The 17,566-nt window shown below is 28.6% G+C and overlaps 2 protein-coding genes across 2 annotated transcripts in view; both read right to left on the minus strand.

Moving 5' to 3' along the window:
- The window catches only part of LOC113378527 (protein spire-like), a 100,179-nt gene extending 99,756 nt beyond the window's left edge, over positions 1-423 (minus strand). The window contains exon 1 of the mRNA XM_026619068.1: positions 118-423. Coding sequence (XP_026474853.1) covers positions 118-178 — 61 coding nt within the window. The 5' untranslated portion in view covers positions 179-423. The remainder of the gene's footprint in view (positions 1-117) is intronic.
- The window catches only part of LOC113375118 (protein spire-like), a 502,830-nt gene that overhangs the window by 122,498 nt on the left and 362,766 nt on the right, over positions 1-17,566 (minus strand). Inside the window, exon 7 of the mRNA XM_026615068.1 lies at positions 11,476-11,599. Within this exon, the coding sequence (XP_026470853.1) occupies positions 11,476-11,599 (124 nt within the window). The remainder of the gene's footprint in view (positions 1-11,475; positions 11,600-17,566) is intronic.

Below are 17,566 nucleotides of genomic sequence, written 5' to 3' on the forward strand. Positions count from 1 at the left end.
TTATTTCATAAATATTTCATTAATCAAGTTAAAAGCTACCAAATAAATCTCATACCGAACTCGTTAACTTAATAACTTAAGTGCTACACTTATAGTTGAATCTAACCCTGATTATACCTTGATTGTGAGAATCCTCAACGAACAGTATGCTATCCTGCCTCAAGACTTCACTAACCATTGTTTGAGCGGCACTTTCATGGACAACAAAAAATATGAATCACAAAAAAACTGACACCAACTACGAACGAGATATACAGGTAAAATAACATATGTAGAACACATAGATTTTGAAATGCGAATGACCTAAAGCCGATGAACGTACACTCACGACTGACGATGACGGCCGCCGTAGAAGCGGTCGCGCTCGATTGGGTACTCGGCGGCGGCAACGGCGGCGGCGGCGGCGGTTTCCCACTACATCACATGCGGACAGAGCACTTCTTCGTGCATTGTTTATTATTGACTTACACGCTTATCGGACTATTTATTGTTTATATTGAATCTCTTCCTTCGATTCTGTATTCAATTTCGATACGAATCGTCGCTACGGACGCCTATATCTGAAGGCAGTTAACCATAAACTATCTAGTTTATAACATACCAGATATCTTTCATCGAATCCCTTAATACGAAAAACAGCAAACATTTTTTTCAAATTTTGCAAACAATTTGTCGAGTAGCCACTGGTTTCGCGTTCGAAACCCACCGCTGAAATTAAACAGTAGTGGATTTTTCCTCGAAATTATAAATCTCAAATATAATAATAAAATAACTAAAATATCCATTCGGGATCATTTTGCTGGAGGGCATTTATCTCATCAATAAGTTGAGTTGCTTAAGGGGGGCGATACATGTAATCGCCTTAATTTTTACCATTTTTTTGAAGACTTTTTAAACTGGGAAGGAATGATTGAATCTTTTTGAACTTTTTTAGGGTTATTTATTATATATACAAAAAAAATTTTTTTTTAATTTTATTTTTTTAAATGGCTGCCGTAAAAATAAATCTGCCAAGACCCTCTCGGAAAACGCCATCAATTTGCGGGCGTTCTCACTTTTCGTACGGTGATCTGAATTTAAAAAAATTAGTTTGTACGTGTTCATAAAACATAAAACCAAAACATTAAACCAAAAAAAAATTTAAAAAGTCACAAAATCGTAAATTGGCACACCTTAGAAAAGCTCGATTTTTCACCTTTTTTTCAATGGTTTTTTTTGGTAAAAGGGTTAATTTTTGAAAATTTTTTTGGAATGTTTGAGGTTTAACTAGAAGCTATTACTGTAAAGTAGATGTGTGCAAAATTTCATTGGAATCGGTTGAGAACTTTTTGAGTTATCCCGCCCGCAAATTTCAAAAATGTCGTTTTGAGAAAAACGCGTTTAAAGTTTTGACACAGAAACAGATAAGAGTGCAATAGCACTCAAGCGTCGAGTTGAGGCGTGGCACTTAAATAAGTTTTTATTGTATAAATAATGATAATTTTGTTTTGAATATTTACAGGCATATTTTTGAGATGTTATTGTAACGATTTATGAAAAAAAAATCGATTTTTTTTTCTTGTTACATGTATCGCCCCCCTTAAGGCAACTTCCTGGGGCGTATTTTGATATTTTTAAAAGTTTTAAAAATTTTGGAAATTTTGAAAAAAAACAATTTTTTGAAAAAATATATTAATCTTATTTAACCGTTTTGATAATATTGTGAATCAATAAAAATTTAAAAAAAAACAAAGCGTTCGCGCTTTTCAGCATTTAGCTGTTTTAGGAGCCTATATAAATGTCAACAAAGATTGTACCTAAATCTCTATAAAATATATCTAATTGATGTGCATATGACTAATAATCATTTTTGACCGCTAAATGACATTTTTTTAACATTTTTTATTATATCTCAGAAACCGTTCGACTTGCCTTCCCCAAACATTTAATCAATTCGTTATTCCTGCAATACAAGTGAAATGATTGTTGAATCAATCAAAAATCAATCACACTCCGATCTCTTAAAAATTGACTTTCCAGCTTTAGTACTTTTTCCCCGTATCTTCGAAACGGATGGACCTGCCTTTGCCAAAAACTAATCAACACGTCTTCTCATCAATAGGAATCGAATATTTTTTGAATCATTCGAATCGGTTAATCCAAGCGCATGAAATCGTGGACAAAAAATTGTATCCAAACATACAAACACACACATGCCACACATACAATCATTTTCTCTAATTATAAAAGATATGCCAAAATGTTCAGAAACTTTTGAAACGTAATTATATATGCAGAAATTTTCATTTTCGATTTTTTTGCGATTACTATAACTTACCCTACGGGAAGTTAAACACTAATAAAAATTGAGAGAATGATCAATCAGCTTATAGAAAACAAAATAATAAAATTTTATATGGATAAAAACCCTGGTATAATTATTATATTTTATTATCTCCATGCAGGATAGCGACAATAAACCCTCATCCATCCCTTTCATTGTTACGCGTCCTGTCGCAAAATCAGTAATCCATTTTTCCTAGAATTTTTATCACCTGTCCCTAACTATATCATACTATAATTTTTATAATTCCAAGAAATTCGCACTACCTGTATCCAGTTTAAATTCTTCGTATCATGCAATTTATCAACCAATACCTGATCGGTTGATAAATGTAATAACCACTGATTGGTTCCAAAATTGTAAAGGGGTGTCCTTAACTCCACAAAATGGGCCAATCAGAAAAATATATAAAATTATAAAATCTACATAATTTAGTATCAACCTAAATATCACATAGCTAAGATCAGTCGTAAATTAACACTCAAATCCAAAACATCTAATTCAAACCTCAATAACATATCATCTATAAGTCTTAATATTTCAAATACACAATAATCAAACAGTTATTCAACATCTTTTATTTTTATTCAAACGGTCTGATATAGCCAACAACTAAATATATCTGGTCCTTCGGCAAAGTGCAAGTGTTCAATAGAGTTCGGCAGCATCCAGATAGATCACGAACTTCTTAAACACTTTGAACCTATCTCAACAAATACTTTTTTGGCCATTCAAACCGAATGGTCATTTTACTAAACAAAAATATTGAGCAAAATAAATGTTAGTTTTAAAAAAAGCTAGTCGTAATTATAGAAATCACTCCAGTACGTAACTTTTCATATACTAGTCTCATAACTATATTGAGAACTGGTTATAATATTTGTTCAGATCTTAAGAACAAGTAAACTATTGTATTTTTAACGATACTAGAACAAAGAAAAATTTAAATTTAGGCAACAAGTGCAGATACTACTTAAATATCTGTAATTTTTCGTAATAAAAAATAATAAAACTCAATTAAAACAATCGATGTGAAAAATATAAACAATAATGGAGAAAATGTCGATTTTCATTAAAAAAAATAACTAACTATTTTTCAAATTATAAGTCCTACTTTTTAACTCAATTGTTCTTAATATTATTATTAACATTTCTAATAAAACTATTTAAAATATTAACTAGAAATTATTCCATAAACAATGTCAACTTCATTCCAACAAAACGTTTATATTATTTAATTTACATTGCGATTAAATTTTCCATGATTAAAATCAAGTGCTGAATAAAATGAGTCTGTTTAAATATATATAATCGTATAATCTTTATAAGACAATTTACATGACTTACACTTCTCAAGTTTGCAACCTGATGTTAAATATAATGATTTCATATTAATCACTAAAATTATGATTCATCCGCAACATATTCTGTTTATAAACTAATAAACTTTGTTTGATTTGTCATAACCAAATAATTTATTATGGTAATTTAAGACCTATTTTCTGAATTATTTATTTTAACAAACTCCAATTTGTATCATTTTCGTGAAGCATGTAATTTCAAAACTCAAGCTAATGTAAGTACGTACTCGCTTTTTAAATAACTTCAAAATTTTAGTTTTGTGGAAATGATATCTACACGAATTTCAGAAAATAATCTCGAAAAAAAAATATTAGTACGCAAAATGCCTAAAATCACTTGAACATTAACTAATAATTATTTCTATTAGTAGGAAATGTTACACAATTTTTTATCTTGTCACAAAATTTACAGTCGATTGTCTTACATATTTTACATATTTATAACAAGTGTGTACATTTTTATATAAAGAGGTGGAGTTAAAAAGACATTTTTTTATAAAAAGGCGTAGGCAAATAAAACTTGGAAATTGCTGTTATGGCGAAATCTTTTTGTTATCATAGAGATAAATTTTAATCTATGGAAGCAATTCTACGTATTATACAAATATAACATAAACCTAAATATATTTACGATTTTCGCAAACTATTATCATTCAAAGTTGAATGTCGAGCAAAAATTAAATAGGTCAGTTTAAATTTAAAATTATATTTATTCTATATATATCATGTTACAACGAACTGAAACTTTTTCTTCGGAAAAGAATGTATATGAGAATAATGATCTTGAGAGTGGTAACTCTTGCAGATGATTGCACGTAATTGCCAGAAGACGTACATATATGTACATATTCAATATTTTGCATTTTTACATACCGCTGGAGGCAATTACTGTATCTTAGGTCATAGATACCGCGAACATATAAATATCTACTACTAACTAACGTAACTTTTCTGGCTTTTCATATTGGCGTTTTACAACCCTTTGATTGTTGGAATTTTGGAATATAATTTGTTTCGGGAGAATGGTTTGGCCGATTTATATGCCAATTCTCGCCGACAAGACTTTTGGCAGGTCTAGCCATTTCAGAGTTAAAAATGCCTGATGCAAATATGTACAGTAAAAGTACATTGATAATAATAAATTGTTTAAACAATTATTTGAAAGCACGATTATGAAATATTATCTTTAAACCAAAACTGCGTATCATATCCGCTTCCCATTGCTTGACATAGAGACACATCGCTAAATATTTTACACAATTTAACTTTAATTATTTTGCACAAGTGCTTTTAAACTGCAGTCAAATGAATAAATAATAAGTACAAAATCTTATCCATATTTTAATTATTACCGAAGAGTATCTAGAATTCAGAGCTTTCCTGTATGAAGTGCATGTGTACTGATTCAAATTCTTTTAAATTTCAAATGTTTCCTACGACATAATATTAAATAAAATGTATTATATGAAAAAATCTATAGTATTGCGAATGAGAAAATAAGTTCGAACAACCGCATTACTATATAATTAGGTTTTCAATAGCAAATAAATAATTATTTGCTAAGCAGCAAATATTCGGTTTCTATTCGGTATTCGGCATATTCGGCACCATTTTTGATATTCGGCCGAATACCGAATAGTAACTTACTGTTCGGCCGAATACCGAATAGTTAAAAACAAAGGAGCTCGGCGAAAATATTTGTGTATTTTATCTTTTATGCGATAAAGAGCTTGCGATGGATCTACGTATTTTGAAGTCTTTAGTTTACATAATATGATATGAAGATTCGTTATTGTATTTTGTGTATATAACAATTTATAGTTTATCGACTTTTGAGATCATAACGTACACGCAAAGAACTCTTTTCCGAATATTCAAAAAATATGTTATTCAAAAATTATTGTTCAATGTTTATGTTATTTAATATAAATCATTCAACGGTTACACGCATGTGTTATATCTATATTCAATAAAGTCATTCATTATTTTCAATCTAAGCATTTGTAAATAGAGATATCATAGACTCTTTTTTATAATAATATTTTATAATGATAATTATCGCAAAAATACGTATAATATTTTTGGTCAGTTATAACATAATATATAAGAAATAATATTGTGTTTATAAAAGAAGATAAAAAAGGTTTATGAAAGAAATAATTAGAAATACATGTATATATATGTAAAGAATCGTTTTTCGATTTTTTTCCTTAGCACTTATGTTATTTAAGCGTTCGGTATTTGACTGCTGAAACTGCATTGACATTATCAAATTTAAATTAAATTCTCTATGAAATGTATATATCTGAAGCATTATTTAAATTATCTGTGAAATACGTGAAGTAAAATATTTCTCAGTTTTTAACAATACAGCTTTCCATATATTACCTGGTAAAATCTTGGGTTAGAATAGAAAAAGTGATATATTTAAGTAGGATGAAGTTGTTTGATATATATATATATATATATATATATATATATATATACCATACATTTTTGAGTTAATTGCATGATGGATAGAGCGACGAGAAAAGAAAATTGAAAAACAATTATATTAATTATTCCTTGAGGTCACGGGAACCGCATATATATATATATATATATATATATATATATATATAAACGCGTTGAACGTTTCAAGAGATCTTTCGCCTCATCTCCAGTGACTCATTTTTTCTCATCATGTTTATTTGTTACTGTTTGGACATTTTAATTTATAATGTTGGTTATGAAAACAAAACTTGTTTGGGCATTATATTGTGATCACTAATCTAGTATGTAAAATAACAAAAAATATATAAAAAAATATTTTTGTAAAACTTCAGTACAAAATCAGTTTTTCTGTCCATTACAAGTTTGAACAGTTACTCAAAAATGCAGTTTATGGAAACAAATTCTACCTGCCGTTTTACTTTTAAGTAATATGATTCCAAGTATAATTTCATATTACATATTACTGTAAATGCTATAGAAGAAATAGAGACTCAACCAGGCACATTTTAATAGATGCCACCTCACTAAAAGACACTTTATTTTTAAACCTTAATATCGGGAAAAGTACAGAAACCACAATTTTCAGCCACCTACTCAAACACTTCGTTCTTTTTTTAAAGCGAAATCAAGAATTTAAATTTGGCGGAAGTTAATTGAAGGCCTGTAGTAAAAACATTTTCCGTTGAGGAAGTCGTTAACCGTAGTCAGATCGAATGTTTATTTTTTTTAACGAAATACAATGGAATTAACCATTTCTTTTATTTGATTTTCATGATCATCATACTTTTCAAAAATTGCAAATATTCTGATCAAATAATATTTCCGCCGGTCTGATAGATTAAATGCGGAGGCAGGCAGAGTTCCATTCAGCATGAGGGCACATATCGTGAAATGCATGCAAACACAAGTCGATTACATAAGGTAAATGGATGGTCAAACAACAACTAGCCATGTAACGTGGCCGTACCGTGTAACGGAATCTTATTAGATGTTCGTGAGAATTCGCATGATACGCTCTCTTGGTGTGATACGATGTCAATATGGGTATCGACGGCTAATCACTTGTCTGTCTCAAACTAATTGTAAGGTTTCGAATGAAAATATTGAGAAATTTTTTGCTTTGTTTTCACTTCCACAAGTAAACATCCTCGATATTTAAGTAAATTAACCATTTGAACTCTTGCAACTGCATTCTATTGCTCATTAAATTTATACTTGAGTACATCGTATTTTCAAATAATTAGCGTTACTTTCACTGTTGACAATGTAGAAATTTACAGAGAGAACCTATCAAATCTTAAGCTAAAAGATTACATTTCCTTTTGTAGGTACTGAATTTATATTAATTTTACTAATGATGCATGGCATCTTTGCTTGGCAAATTGCTGGAACTTCCCGTACCAAAATTTTAATTTAAATTTTAGAAAAACTAGATTTTTGGTAATTTTGAATTTTTTGATACAATAATATCGAAGCACGGTAATAAATACATAAACCTTGGTATGGAACCCATAGAAGTGTAAACAAATTTTTGTACTTATTATTAAAATCTCTATAAAATATCTCATAACTTGATGTGCATATATCTAATGATCATTTATGAACGCCAAACTATTTTTCATATTTTTTTTATTGGATCTGCGAAAGGTATGCCACCTTCACAAAAATTTAATCAGTTGTTCAGTCCATTTTATCAATCAGTCCAATTTATCAATACAAATAAAATCTTTTTTGAATCATTAAAATCGGGCGCTCCGTTTTCTCAAAAAAACTGAATTACCATTTTTGGCACTTTTCGTCCCTTCGGAATGGGTAAACCTGCCTTAGACAACTAATCAACAAATCTCCATATCAATAGGAATCCACGAAAAGCCCAATGTTTTAAAAAGTTGTTCATTACTATCAAACATATGTGTTTCCCAATATCAAAACTTTCCTTGCATTAAAAATTACAATTTCACTTAACTTTTTAAAAACAAGATTAATTTTTTATTTATTAAATTCAAAGCCGAAATAGTTTAGAAAAATATCATACATATACCAGCAAGACAATATCAAACACACAACAAGAAAACGTAAATGTATTCAAAAATAAAAAGTTTCGAGAACTATAACAATTTCTTCAAGGTTGTACTGATTACATATGCCTATTTTACAAAATGTCTAAAAGATTTTATTACAGAATCTCATGTTTGTAAGACATTAATAATTAATGAAACCATTTTTACATTATGAAAAATTCGTTGTTTCAAAGTAATCTTTCATTGTATATGTAACATAATGAAATATGTATAGAATCCCACGACACGCTATAAAATCTCTGCATAATTTGTAATGTAGAATATTATATGAAGAGTTTACTAATTGTAAGTAGAACCGCTAAAAATCATGTATCAGGTTCACTAACAGAAGCAAAAGTAGATATTTTTTGAGCTTTTTATGCAATATAAATAATGATAGCAAAGCAAAACTATTTGGAATCGGCATAGTGAAAAAACAGCACGAAGTCAATCATCAAAATTTAATACAATAAAAAAATTGAATGGGCAAGATTTGGATTTTTAGAAAAGAAACTGATAAGAAAAGCCCAATTTGTGGAGAAACAGATGATAGTTTCTTCATGACTAATATAGTGATATAGAAATAGACAAATTAATCATAATAATGGTAATACGTTTTTAAATGAAAATAAATTCAAACCGATATATTTAGTCTATTGTATTCGTCAGGAATATACTCTAAATAATAACTGATTGACCTGATACATGCAATATTTTATAAAATTGAAAAAATCGTTGAAGCGAAACAAATATCATTGCTTAATAATTTTGACTTCAGATTTATATACACTGCTTTTCTATACTTAACATTAGTAGTTATTTTTTTAGTGCATAATAATAATTTTCTCAACGTTCATTCCATCATTAACCACATAAAATAAATTGTAAACAATGAAGAAACTAATTTGAATCAATAAAATGAAACCGTTTATAATAGATATAATAAATTGTAGCTACTAAATAATTAAACGACTTCATAAAGAATGTGAAAATGAAAACAACTAATTATTTGCAATAAAAATAAGCAATAATGAATTTACTTTCAACTATTCATATGTGCCACTCCGTGGCTTTCTACAGACAGACATTGTCCTTGTTTTCGAATCGCAAGTGTTTCGTGTTTTCATGTTTTGGATTAAAATACTTCCATTACGTGTAGAGAATGACAATTACATAATATCATATTGAATGAAAACGATATCTAACCAGTTCATATTTGCATACTGATAATAAAATATTGAACTCTATAAACCTTAAGTTTCTCGAGATTACGAAAAAAATAGTAATAACGTTCAGTAATTTTATACTGAAATTACTTAAATATTATTTAAATGTAAATAAAATAAATTCCCTTATACGGAGAATAGATGCATGAACGTACATTACATCATTATCTCATAAAATAGCATATTAGTTAATGAATAGTCTGTTTAGTGAACAAATGGAGTTCAGCCACTCAATGATAACTTATCATTTGATATGGAGCATCCGCTTTTTCTTTTCAAAATTGCAAGTAACGTAGAAATGATTGATAAACCACGAACTTATTTTAGCAAAATTATTCCACTCAAAAATAAATTCATGACTACAACGAAAACAAAGAGAAAATAGCGGTAATTTTAAATAACAGCACGTATCACCAAGCAGGAAGAAGGGTCCAAAAATCCTTAGAAATCGATCAGGTAATTAATAGACGGCTCCTTATTACATACATGGTGTGTGAACAGAATAATAGGCTCAATATTGCCCATTATTCCAGATTTTAATAAATTTTCATAATCAAATCACTTTTCGTAGGCCTATAAAATTTCAAAATGTTGTTTAAGACCATGGACTTTATTGTCTTGCAAAGTTTTGTTGAATTCGTCAAAAAAGTATTAATTGATTACAAAGAAACAGAGCCGGTAAGATTTTCACCAAAAGCTATTCAGCACGATTCGTAACAAATAATTTGCGAAAAGCCTTTGAACTGGCATAATCGTTTTGGCGAAAACGATTACGATAGTCGCGCAAAATTAATCAATATGAGACCTCACAGGGTTTCACTAAATTATTATTTGAAATAGGTTTTTTGAAAAAAAGTCAAACTTTGGCTTACACGCATACATAGTCAAATATGCATAAATTTTACAATTTTGGTGTTAAACTTTTTAGAATAACTTAAAACGTCGAAAATCATATTTTTTTATGAAAATAATCTTTTTCTTCGAAAAATTAAAAATATCGCATTACTTCATATTTAAATGTAAAGGACCAAGTAGAACGCAGATGATCGCCGAATTGTTCGAGTATAAATAAGGGAATTGAAGACACAGAATGTAAAAGTCTAAAAACAAAAGTTTCCAAAGTAATTTATATAAAAATGTACTATAAAGAATACTGAAATAATGTGCTACTCTTACACAATGAATCCGCCCTCGGGGAGATCACTAATAATTATTATACATAATAATAATTATTATAACACTAAATTTAAATATGTTTCCATTTGAGAATAAGCCTATCACCGGCACTACAGTGTGAAATGGCAATGGGAAATCTCTCACACTATTCTTCCCTGAATCGAGTTGGAGTTTAACTCGGCTCACGGACCTGCCCTAGGGCAGTACTACCCATTAATTTTTAATTAATACTAAATTATGCATGTATATAACATATGCATGTATTATCATTTTCAAAATTACTATTATAGTATTATATAACTGCAAGACGAAATAAAAGTTATTAATACTGCATGCAGTACGTTCTCACAGATAATATATAAATAAAATACTAAATATTAAATCATTTACTTTTTGAAGTATACAATGCCATAACTTGAATTATGAATTCATGAACATGTTTTTGATACTAAAGATTATATAAATCATATACCAATAATTTTTTGCTGTGTTTTAAGTAAAAATATTGTATTTAACCTCTAACCTCTAACCTTGTTTTTACAGAGAGATTACTTTAGAAAATTGTACCATGTCTGATAATAGATTAAAATCGCGAAAGGTATCAATATAATACTCGGAAATAGTTATGAATGAATGTCCAAAATATCATAATTTATTATTATTTTAAGTAACAGCAGTATACGGTATAAATTACTGGAAAGTAAATGATTTAGTATCAGTTATTGAATTATCTGTGAGAGCCTACTGCATTCAGATTCAATTATATACTTGACTTGGATTTTTTACACCCGGAAGAATATAGAGCGAACGATAAAGTAAGAATGTATGCGACTTACGAGGCGCGTCTCCTCTCAGCGGCGTGGATACGTGTTTCAGTTGGCGGCCTCTCTTGATGGACTGCAGAAGTTGTTCCCTGGGTGAAAGATTTACTTTCAACGGCGCTAACTTCCGTTCTGAAACCTGGAAATAAAATTAAAAATCTGATATTAGTAGAGTTAATGATACAAACACTATTTACATTAAAATTGAATGATACAAATTGCTCATTACATATCAACACTATTTACACTCAATTAAAATTTCAACCTATTGTTAGTAAGAATTTTAATATTGTAGAATAATAAAAAGCAAAGTAATTATGATTTTTAACTTCCCGTAGAGTAAGTTATAGTAATCGCAAAAAAAATAAAAAAAATAATGTTTATATATCTTTACGTTTCAAAGTCTTCTGAACATTTTGGCATACCTTAGATATAATGTCTGTGAGGGTGTGTGTATGGTACGTGAAACATTCGATTCCTATTGATAGGGAGACGTGTTAATTAAGTTTTGGCAAAGGCAGGTGCAGGTATTTCGAAGATAAGGAGTAAATGCCAAAATTTTCGATTTCCATACGATTAACGATTTTAAAAAATAATTAATTGAATTTATTATTAATTGAATTAATATTAATTGAATTGAATAAATATTATTATTAATTATTATTATTAATTGAATTAATTAAAGTATTTAAATTTTTGGGAAGGCGGGTGCAGCAGTTTCAAAGATCCAATAAAAAAAGTTGAATAAATGGCTTTAGCCGATCAAAAATGATCATTAGATATATGCACATCAAATTATCGGATATTTTATAGAGATTTTAATAATAAGTACAAATTTTGTTTACATTTTTCTGGATACCGTATTAAGAATTAAAATGTTAGTAGATACATACATATATATATATATATATATATATATATATATATATATATACAGTGGCGTCGGAGGCAATTTTTGATGGATGGGCTCGAAGATAGCCAGTGGACAATTTAGACAATCTCATATTTTGAGTTCAAGCCCACCCAGCCCACACGGTTCCCACGCCACTGTATATATATATATATATATATATATATATATATATATATATATATATATATATGGTATATGTGTACAACTTGTATAGTTGTAGTATTTGATTAGATTTTGAACCTCTCATTCAGAGAATTCGAGGTTTCCAAAAATTGACAGTGAGAAATTCAATGTGCTTGTGTACCGAGGTAGATATTCATGCATATAGATGTATACTAGCGAGCAGTACAATAAGGCGTGCGTTAGCGAACACATTTTCTTAACGTACCGAATAAATAAATAACACAAGATGTATGATTTTTCTTAACTTATTTTGATGAAATGCTATTAATGTTAACACAAGATATATAATTTTCAACTTGGCAAAAATAAGTTCGTTTTTTTCAGAAAATCTAACTTGCTTATATTATGTTTTTTCGACGTTTCAAGTCAATCGTTTAAAAACGACATTGGAATAAGATGTGTGTTTGTGTACGTGTGCATGTGAGCCGATTTTTCACTTTTCGCCGCCGTCAAAAACGGCTGAACCGATTTCAAAATTTTAAAAACCAAAGTACTAAGAATATTTTATTACTTATTCTTATTTTGTTAAATTCCTGAAAAAAAAATGTATTGTGTTACCCAGATAATCCGATTTGCTAGTTTTATGTTATCTCGACGCTTCAGATCATTCTGAATCGAATGAGACCAAATTTGTAAAAAGTGTTATAGGTAGTGCTGATTATGATTGAGGTATATATTATATAAAATATTTTTTTATTATTTTTATTTTCATTATAACTACAAAAATCTATAAGTTATAAGTGTAAACACTAAAAATCAAAATTAATACAAATAAAAAAAGAAATGGAAAAGATAATAGGAATACATAGATAAGTAAGAAAAAAACATTAATAAATAATAATAAATAACTTGTAATAATAAAGTTGGTGATTGCAAGAAATCACTAGGCCATATTTAATAATGATTATATATCGAAACGTTTGGTACTATTTTTCTTACAAAACTGTTTACATGCTTGTGAGTATATTTAAAAACGGTAACACTTATAAAAGTAAGATTTGTAATGATAGCTGCGGACAAATCAGGCAAAATAAAAAAAAAATGTGTCAGTTCCACAAAACAAAGGTTTTCAATTATTTACATCTACATTTACTCCTTTATATTATGTTACAAGTTGTCCTTAAATATAACAAAAGCTTCTGATAAAAATATAGATCAAAGTTGCCTTCGTGAATTGGGCAAGTCTCATTTCAAATATAGTCGAAATTTGTAAGTAATAGTTGTAAGAATATATCGGGAATGTATATGGGGCCAATTCTACCAATAACATAAGTTGTTATGGCAACACTATGGTTATGCTTCTATCTTGGTACCAAAAACTGTAAAAATGCTGTGAGTTCGCTGTGCAGCCAGGCGTATTAGATTTAAAACCTAATCGAAAACGGACAAACATCTGAAAAAGAATGTAATCGTAACTGCATCTTTGTGATGTGCATTTATAACACATGCCTTTATGTAAAAAACGCCTGATCGCACAGCAAATACATAGCATTTTCACAGTTTTTAGTACCAACAACGTTATGTTATGGTCTATTTTACCGGAAAATTCGCCCCAATTTGTATTCAATTTTATGAATAAACGAACACTTCATAATTAAAATTGATAATAGCAGTGCTCAAGTGATGCCAAAATAAGAAAAAATGTATCATAGTTTAATTAGTTAAATTATTTGATGCCCTGAACTTGAGATAAATTTAATTAACCAAACAATAATGTATTATATATATATATATATATATATATATATATATATATATTAGTATGCAAATAGAGCAAGTTTTAAACTGAATTAGCATTGCAATTATTAATTACAAAATAATCACAAAGCGTAGTAAACTTTCTATTTATATTTGAACCGAGAAAAAAATTCTTAAGAACTATTCCGCAAATATTATTTGCATTACGCAGCAGAACATATTATAATTTTTACCGAGAGCCAGATATCGATCGTAATTTGTACCTACGTGCATTCACGTCAATTACTATTGGGCAATATCTGTTACAGGATTCTTTCTGCATATGCATTATGTCGTCGAACTTGAGCATCTCATCATTTGCAAACAATACAAATATATGATTTTATGAAAGTATACGTTGCGAACGAACCAAATTACTATTATGAATCAATGGGACGCAGTGTGATTGCTTAATTCCTTTCAAAAATATCATATGACAAATCTGTTGCTTATTCTTCAAATTGCAGTTAGTGAGAATACAATATTTCTACCGTGAGAAAAAATAATAAAATATTACTTAAAAATACATGTTTTTACTTAGGTTTTTAAAAATAAGAATTCACTAAAAAAAACACTTGTTTATAGTGTTTTTATACATATTGCTCATTGAAAATAAAAGCTGCTATATTTGATTTGACAAGAGAGCAGAGTGCATTTGATTGTACAATGTTATATACTTTTCTCAAATGATACACTTGAAAATATATTGACTTGCTCTAGTTTATCAAATTTGCTACAACAATATCAATTTTCAAGTATATAGAATCCAGAAAATGTCAGTAGAATCGATATCCACTAAAATATTGTAGACCATTTTGAGTATATGGTAGTGAAGAACACAAAGTCTAATTTGATTTTCAGTAATTAAACTGTCTGAAATAAATGAACTACATGGCAACACACAACTTGTATCAAACAAACAAGTACCAAACTATGTTCCGTAAAATTCCCAGTTAACTCCTAATTATAAAAATTAGTTTTTTGTGATTTTTCTAAAATTTGTCTATGTCCGTTTTTACGGCATGGGCGGGGTAAGAAAGAACAGCCAGTAGAGAAGATTGAATTTTTGAGACTCAATTTCTCTGATTTGAATGCGAATTAACGAAATAATAACTATAATATTCAACCAATGTAGATATAAATATCACTGGCATATTTCTTACAAAGAAAACACTGTATATAACCTTATAGGGAAATTCTACCGTAACAGAGCTCATAAAATAGCGTTGTCATATGAAATATGATGGTTCTTGGTATTGATAATTATGAAAATGTCTATCTATTTGCCGTGCGATAAGGCGTATTTTACATATAAGCAAGCAATGAATAATCTTATGATAACTGCACCATCTAGAAATCTTATCATAACATTAATCCTTGCTTGTTTAAAGGTAAAATACCCCTGATCGCACGGTAAATAGATATACATTTTCATAATTTTCAATACCAAGAACCATGATAAGCGAGCGTTGTCATGACAGCTATTTTATGAGCTATTTTCTGAGCTTCGTTACGGCAGAATTGCCTCCTTAATCTAGTATTACGAAAGAAATATTTATCTGCAGAGTTTGAATAACTATTAATTTATTTTATCTCTTGTAAAATTGCTTTATTTAAACGTGATTTATTTTTTTATATACTATTTCTTATTGCTTACACCTTTGTCTATGTAAAGTTTTAGTTAGTTCTTTTTATCCCACACATATGTAAACTTTTATAAAAGTCATATAAAAAGAACTGTTGAATATAACTTAAAAATCACAATATATTATAAATATATAATATATTATAAAACATTTAAATAACCTATACCTAAAAATTATATATAGGTATCATAAACTAAATACAAGAGCTCAAAACCAAAAAATCTACTAACGAAAATTCTTTTAGTACGAATATTTATACATTTTCCTATATCTACTGATAGCGACATCGTAAGAATTAACATGATAGCTGGTTAAACATCTTTTTTCTATAACTTTAGAACAATATCACTAAAAATTCTATACTTTGCTTGTTTCTGAAATAATGTTGGTGTATCTTTATACTCGCGGACCTTTAAGCCCGCTCTACTTTCCTTATTATAAGACAGACAGCGACAGAAGAGAGAAGTATCGAATTTTTTAAATGAATATAAAAAATAGTTATTAGAACAGAAATTGAAAAAGTTCATATAGCATTTATTACAAAAAGTTCATTGATCAACGCGAAAATTAATATTAAATTTGTAACTTAATATTATAATTTATAGTAGATTCTTGTGAAACTGCATATGTATAAACCTCTTTTACCTTTTGTTTCAACTAGTCACGTTATTCTTACTTCTTGGAGTAGATACTAACATTGCAATCATCTTTCTAATTATCTATATTAATTATAAACATCGTAAATATTATTTGCGGACAAGAGATTTCATCATTATTCATTTTGCATATCTTCATCATGAAGCAACCGAAAGTGAAAAAGGAAATTGCAGTAGTTGAAATACCTATTAATTATTCCATCGAGCTAAGTTATATGTTAAAGCGAAATTAACATACAAGTGGCAAAATATGAATGCTAATGAAAATGCTAATTTATTAAAAATGCTGTCTTTATTTACAAATAAACCGTTACGTAAATTTGTTCAAGTACTAAATACCATCAATTGTTAATTCGCTCATTTGCATCATTCATCTAAAGGAGATTATGAAAGTGTCGAGTTCATATGCGAAACGTCTTAAAAACAGATTAAATATCATTTTGCGAATAAATTGCACTATTGTTTTCAAATTATAATTGTAATCGTTATTGTTTCATTATTGCGTAACTTATGATGTATTTTTATTTTATTCTGTTAAAATAAACAATGGGCTTTATAAAATGCAAAGTGTTCTGAAAAAGAGTTAAGTATTTTATTTATAATTTATTAATAACATTGTCTCTTATTTGCATCAAAAACTATTTGTTTACCATGTTAGGTATTAGATTTTATAATCAGTGCCAAAGTAAGTAATTATAACGGTTTTAGAAACCGTTAAAATACAACAAATGATAGTTTGAGATATATTACAAACTGTGTACGTATTTTCTTCATCACGACAAATTATTGAATTAAAATTGTTGCCATTTTTATGAAGAGAAGGATATAGGGTAGAGCGGGGCTTGAAGGTCCGCGGGTGAAAAGGTTCATTACTGATATCATAAAATTCAGTGAAGTTAAGAATTTTTTAAACAACAGTAATATTTGCAAGTAGAGGAAAAATATGCATAACCAGCCATCGCCTTGATTCT

The sequence above is a fragment of the Ctenocephalides felis genome, unplaced genomic scaffold (assembly GCF_003426905.1).
Source record: "Ctenocephalides felis isolate EL2017-DRISC unplaced genomic scaffold, ASM342690v1 CF-g0.4_SCAFFOLD_01886, whole genome shotgun sequence".
Lineage (NCBI taxonomy): Eukaryota > Metazoa > Arthropoda > Insecta > Siphonaptera > Pulicidae > Ctenocephalides > Ctenocephalides felis.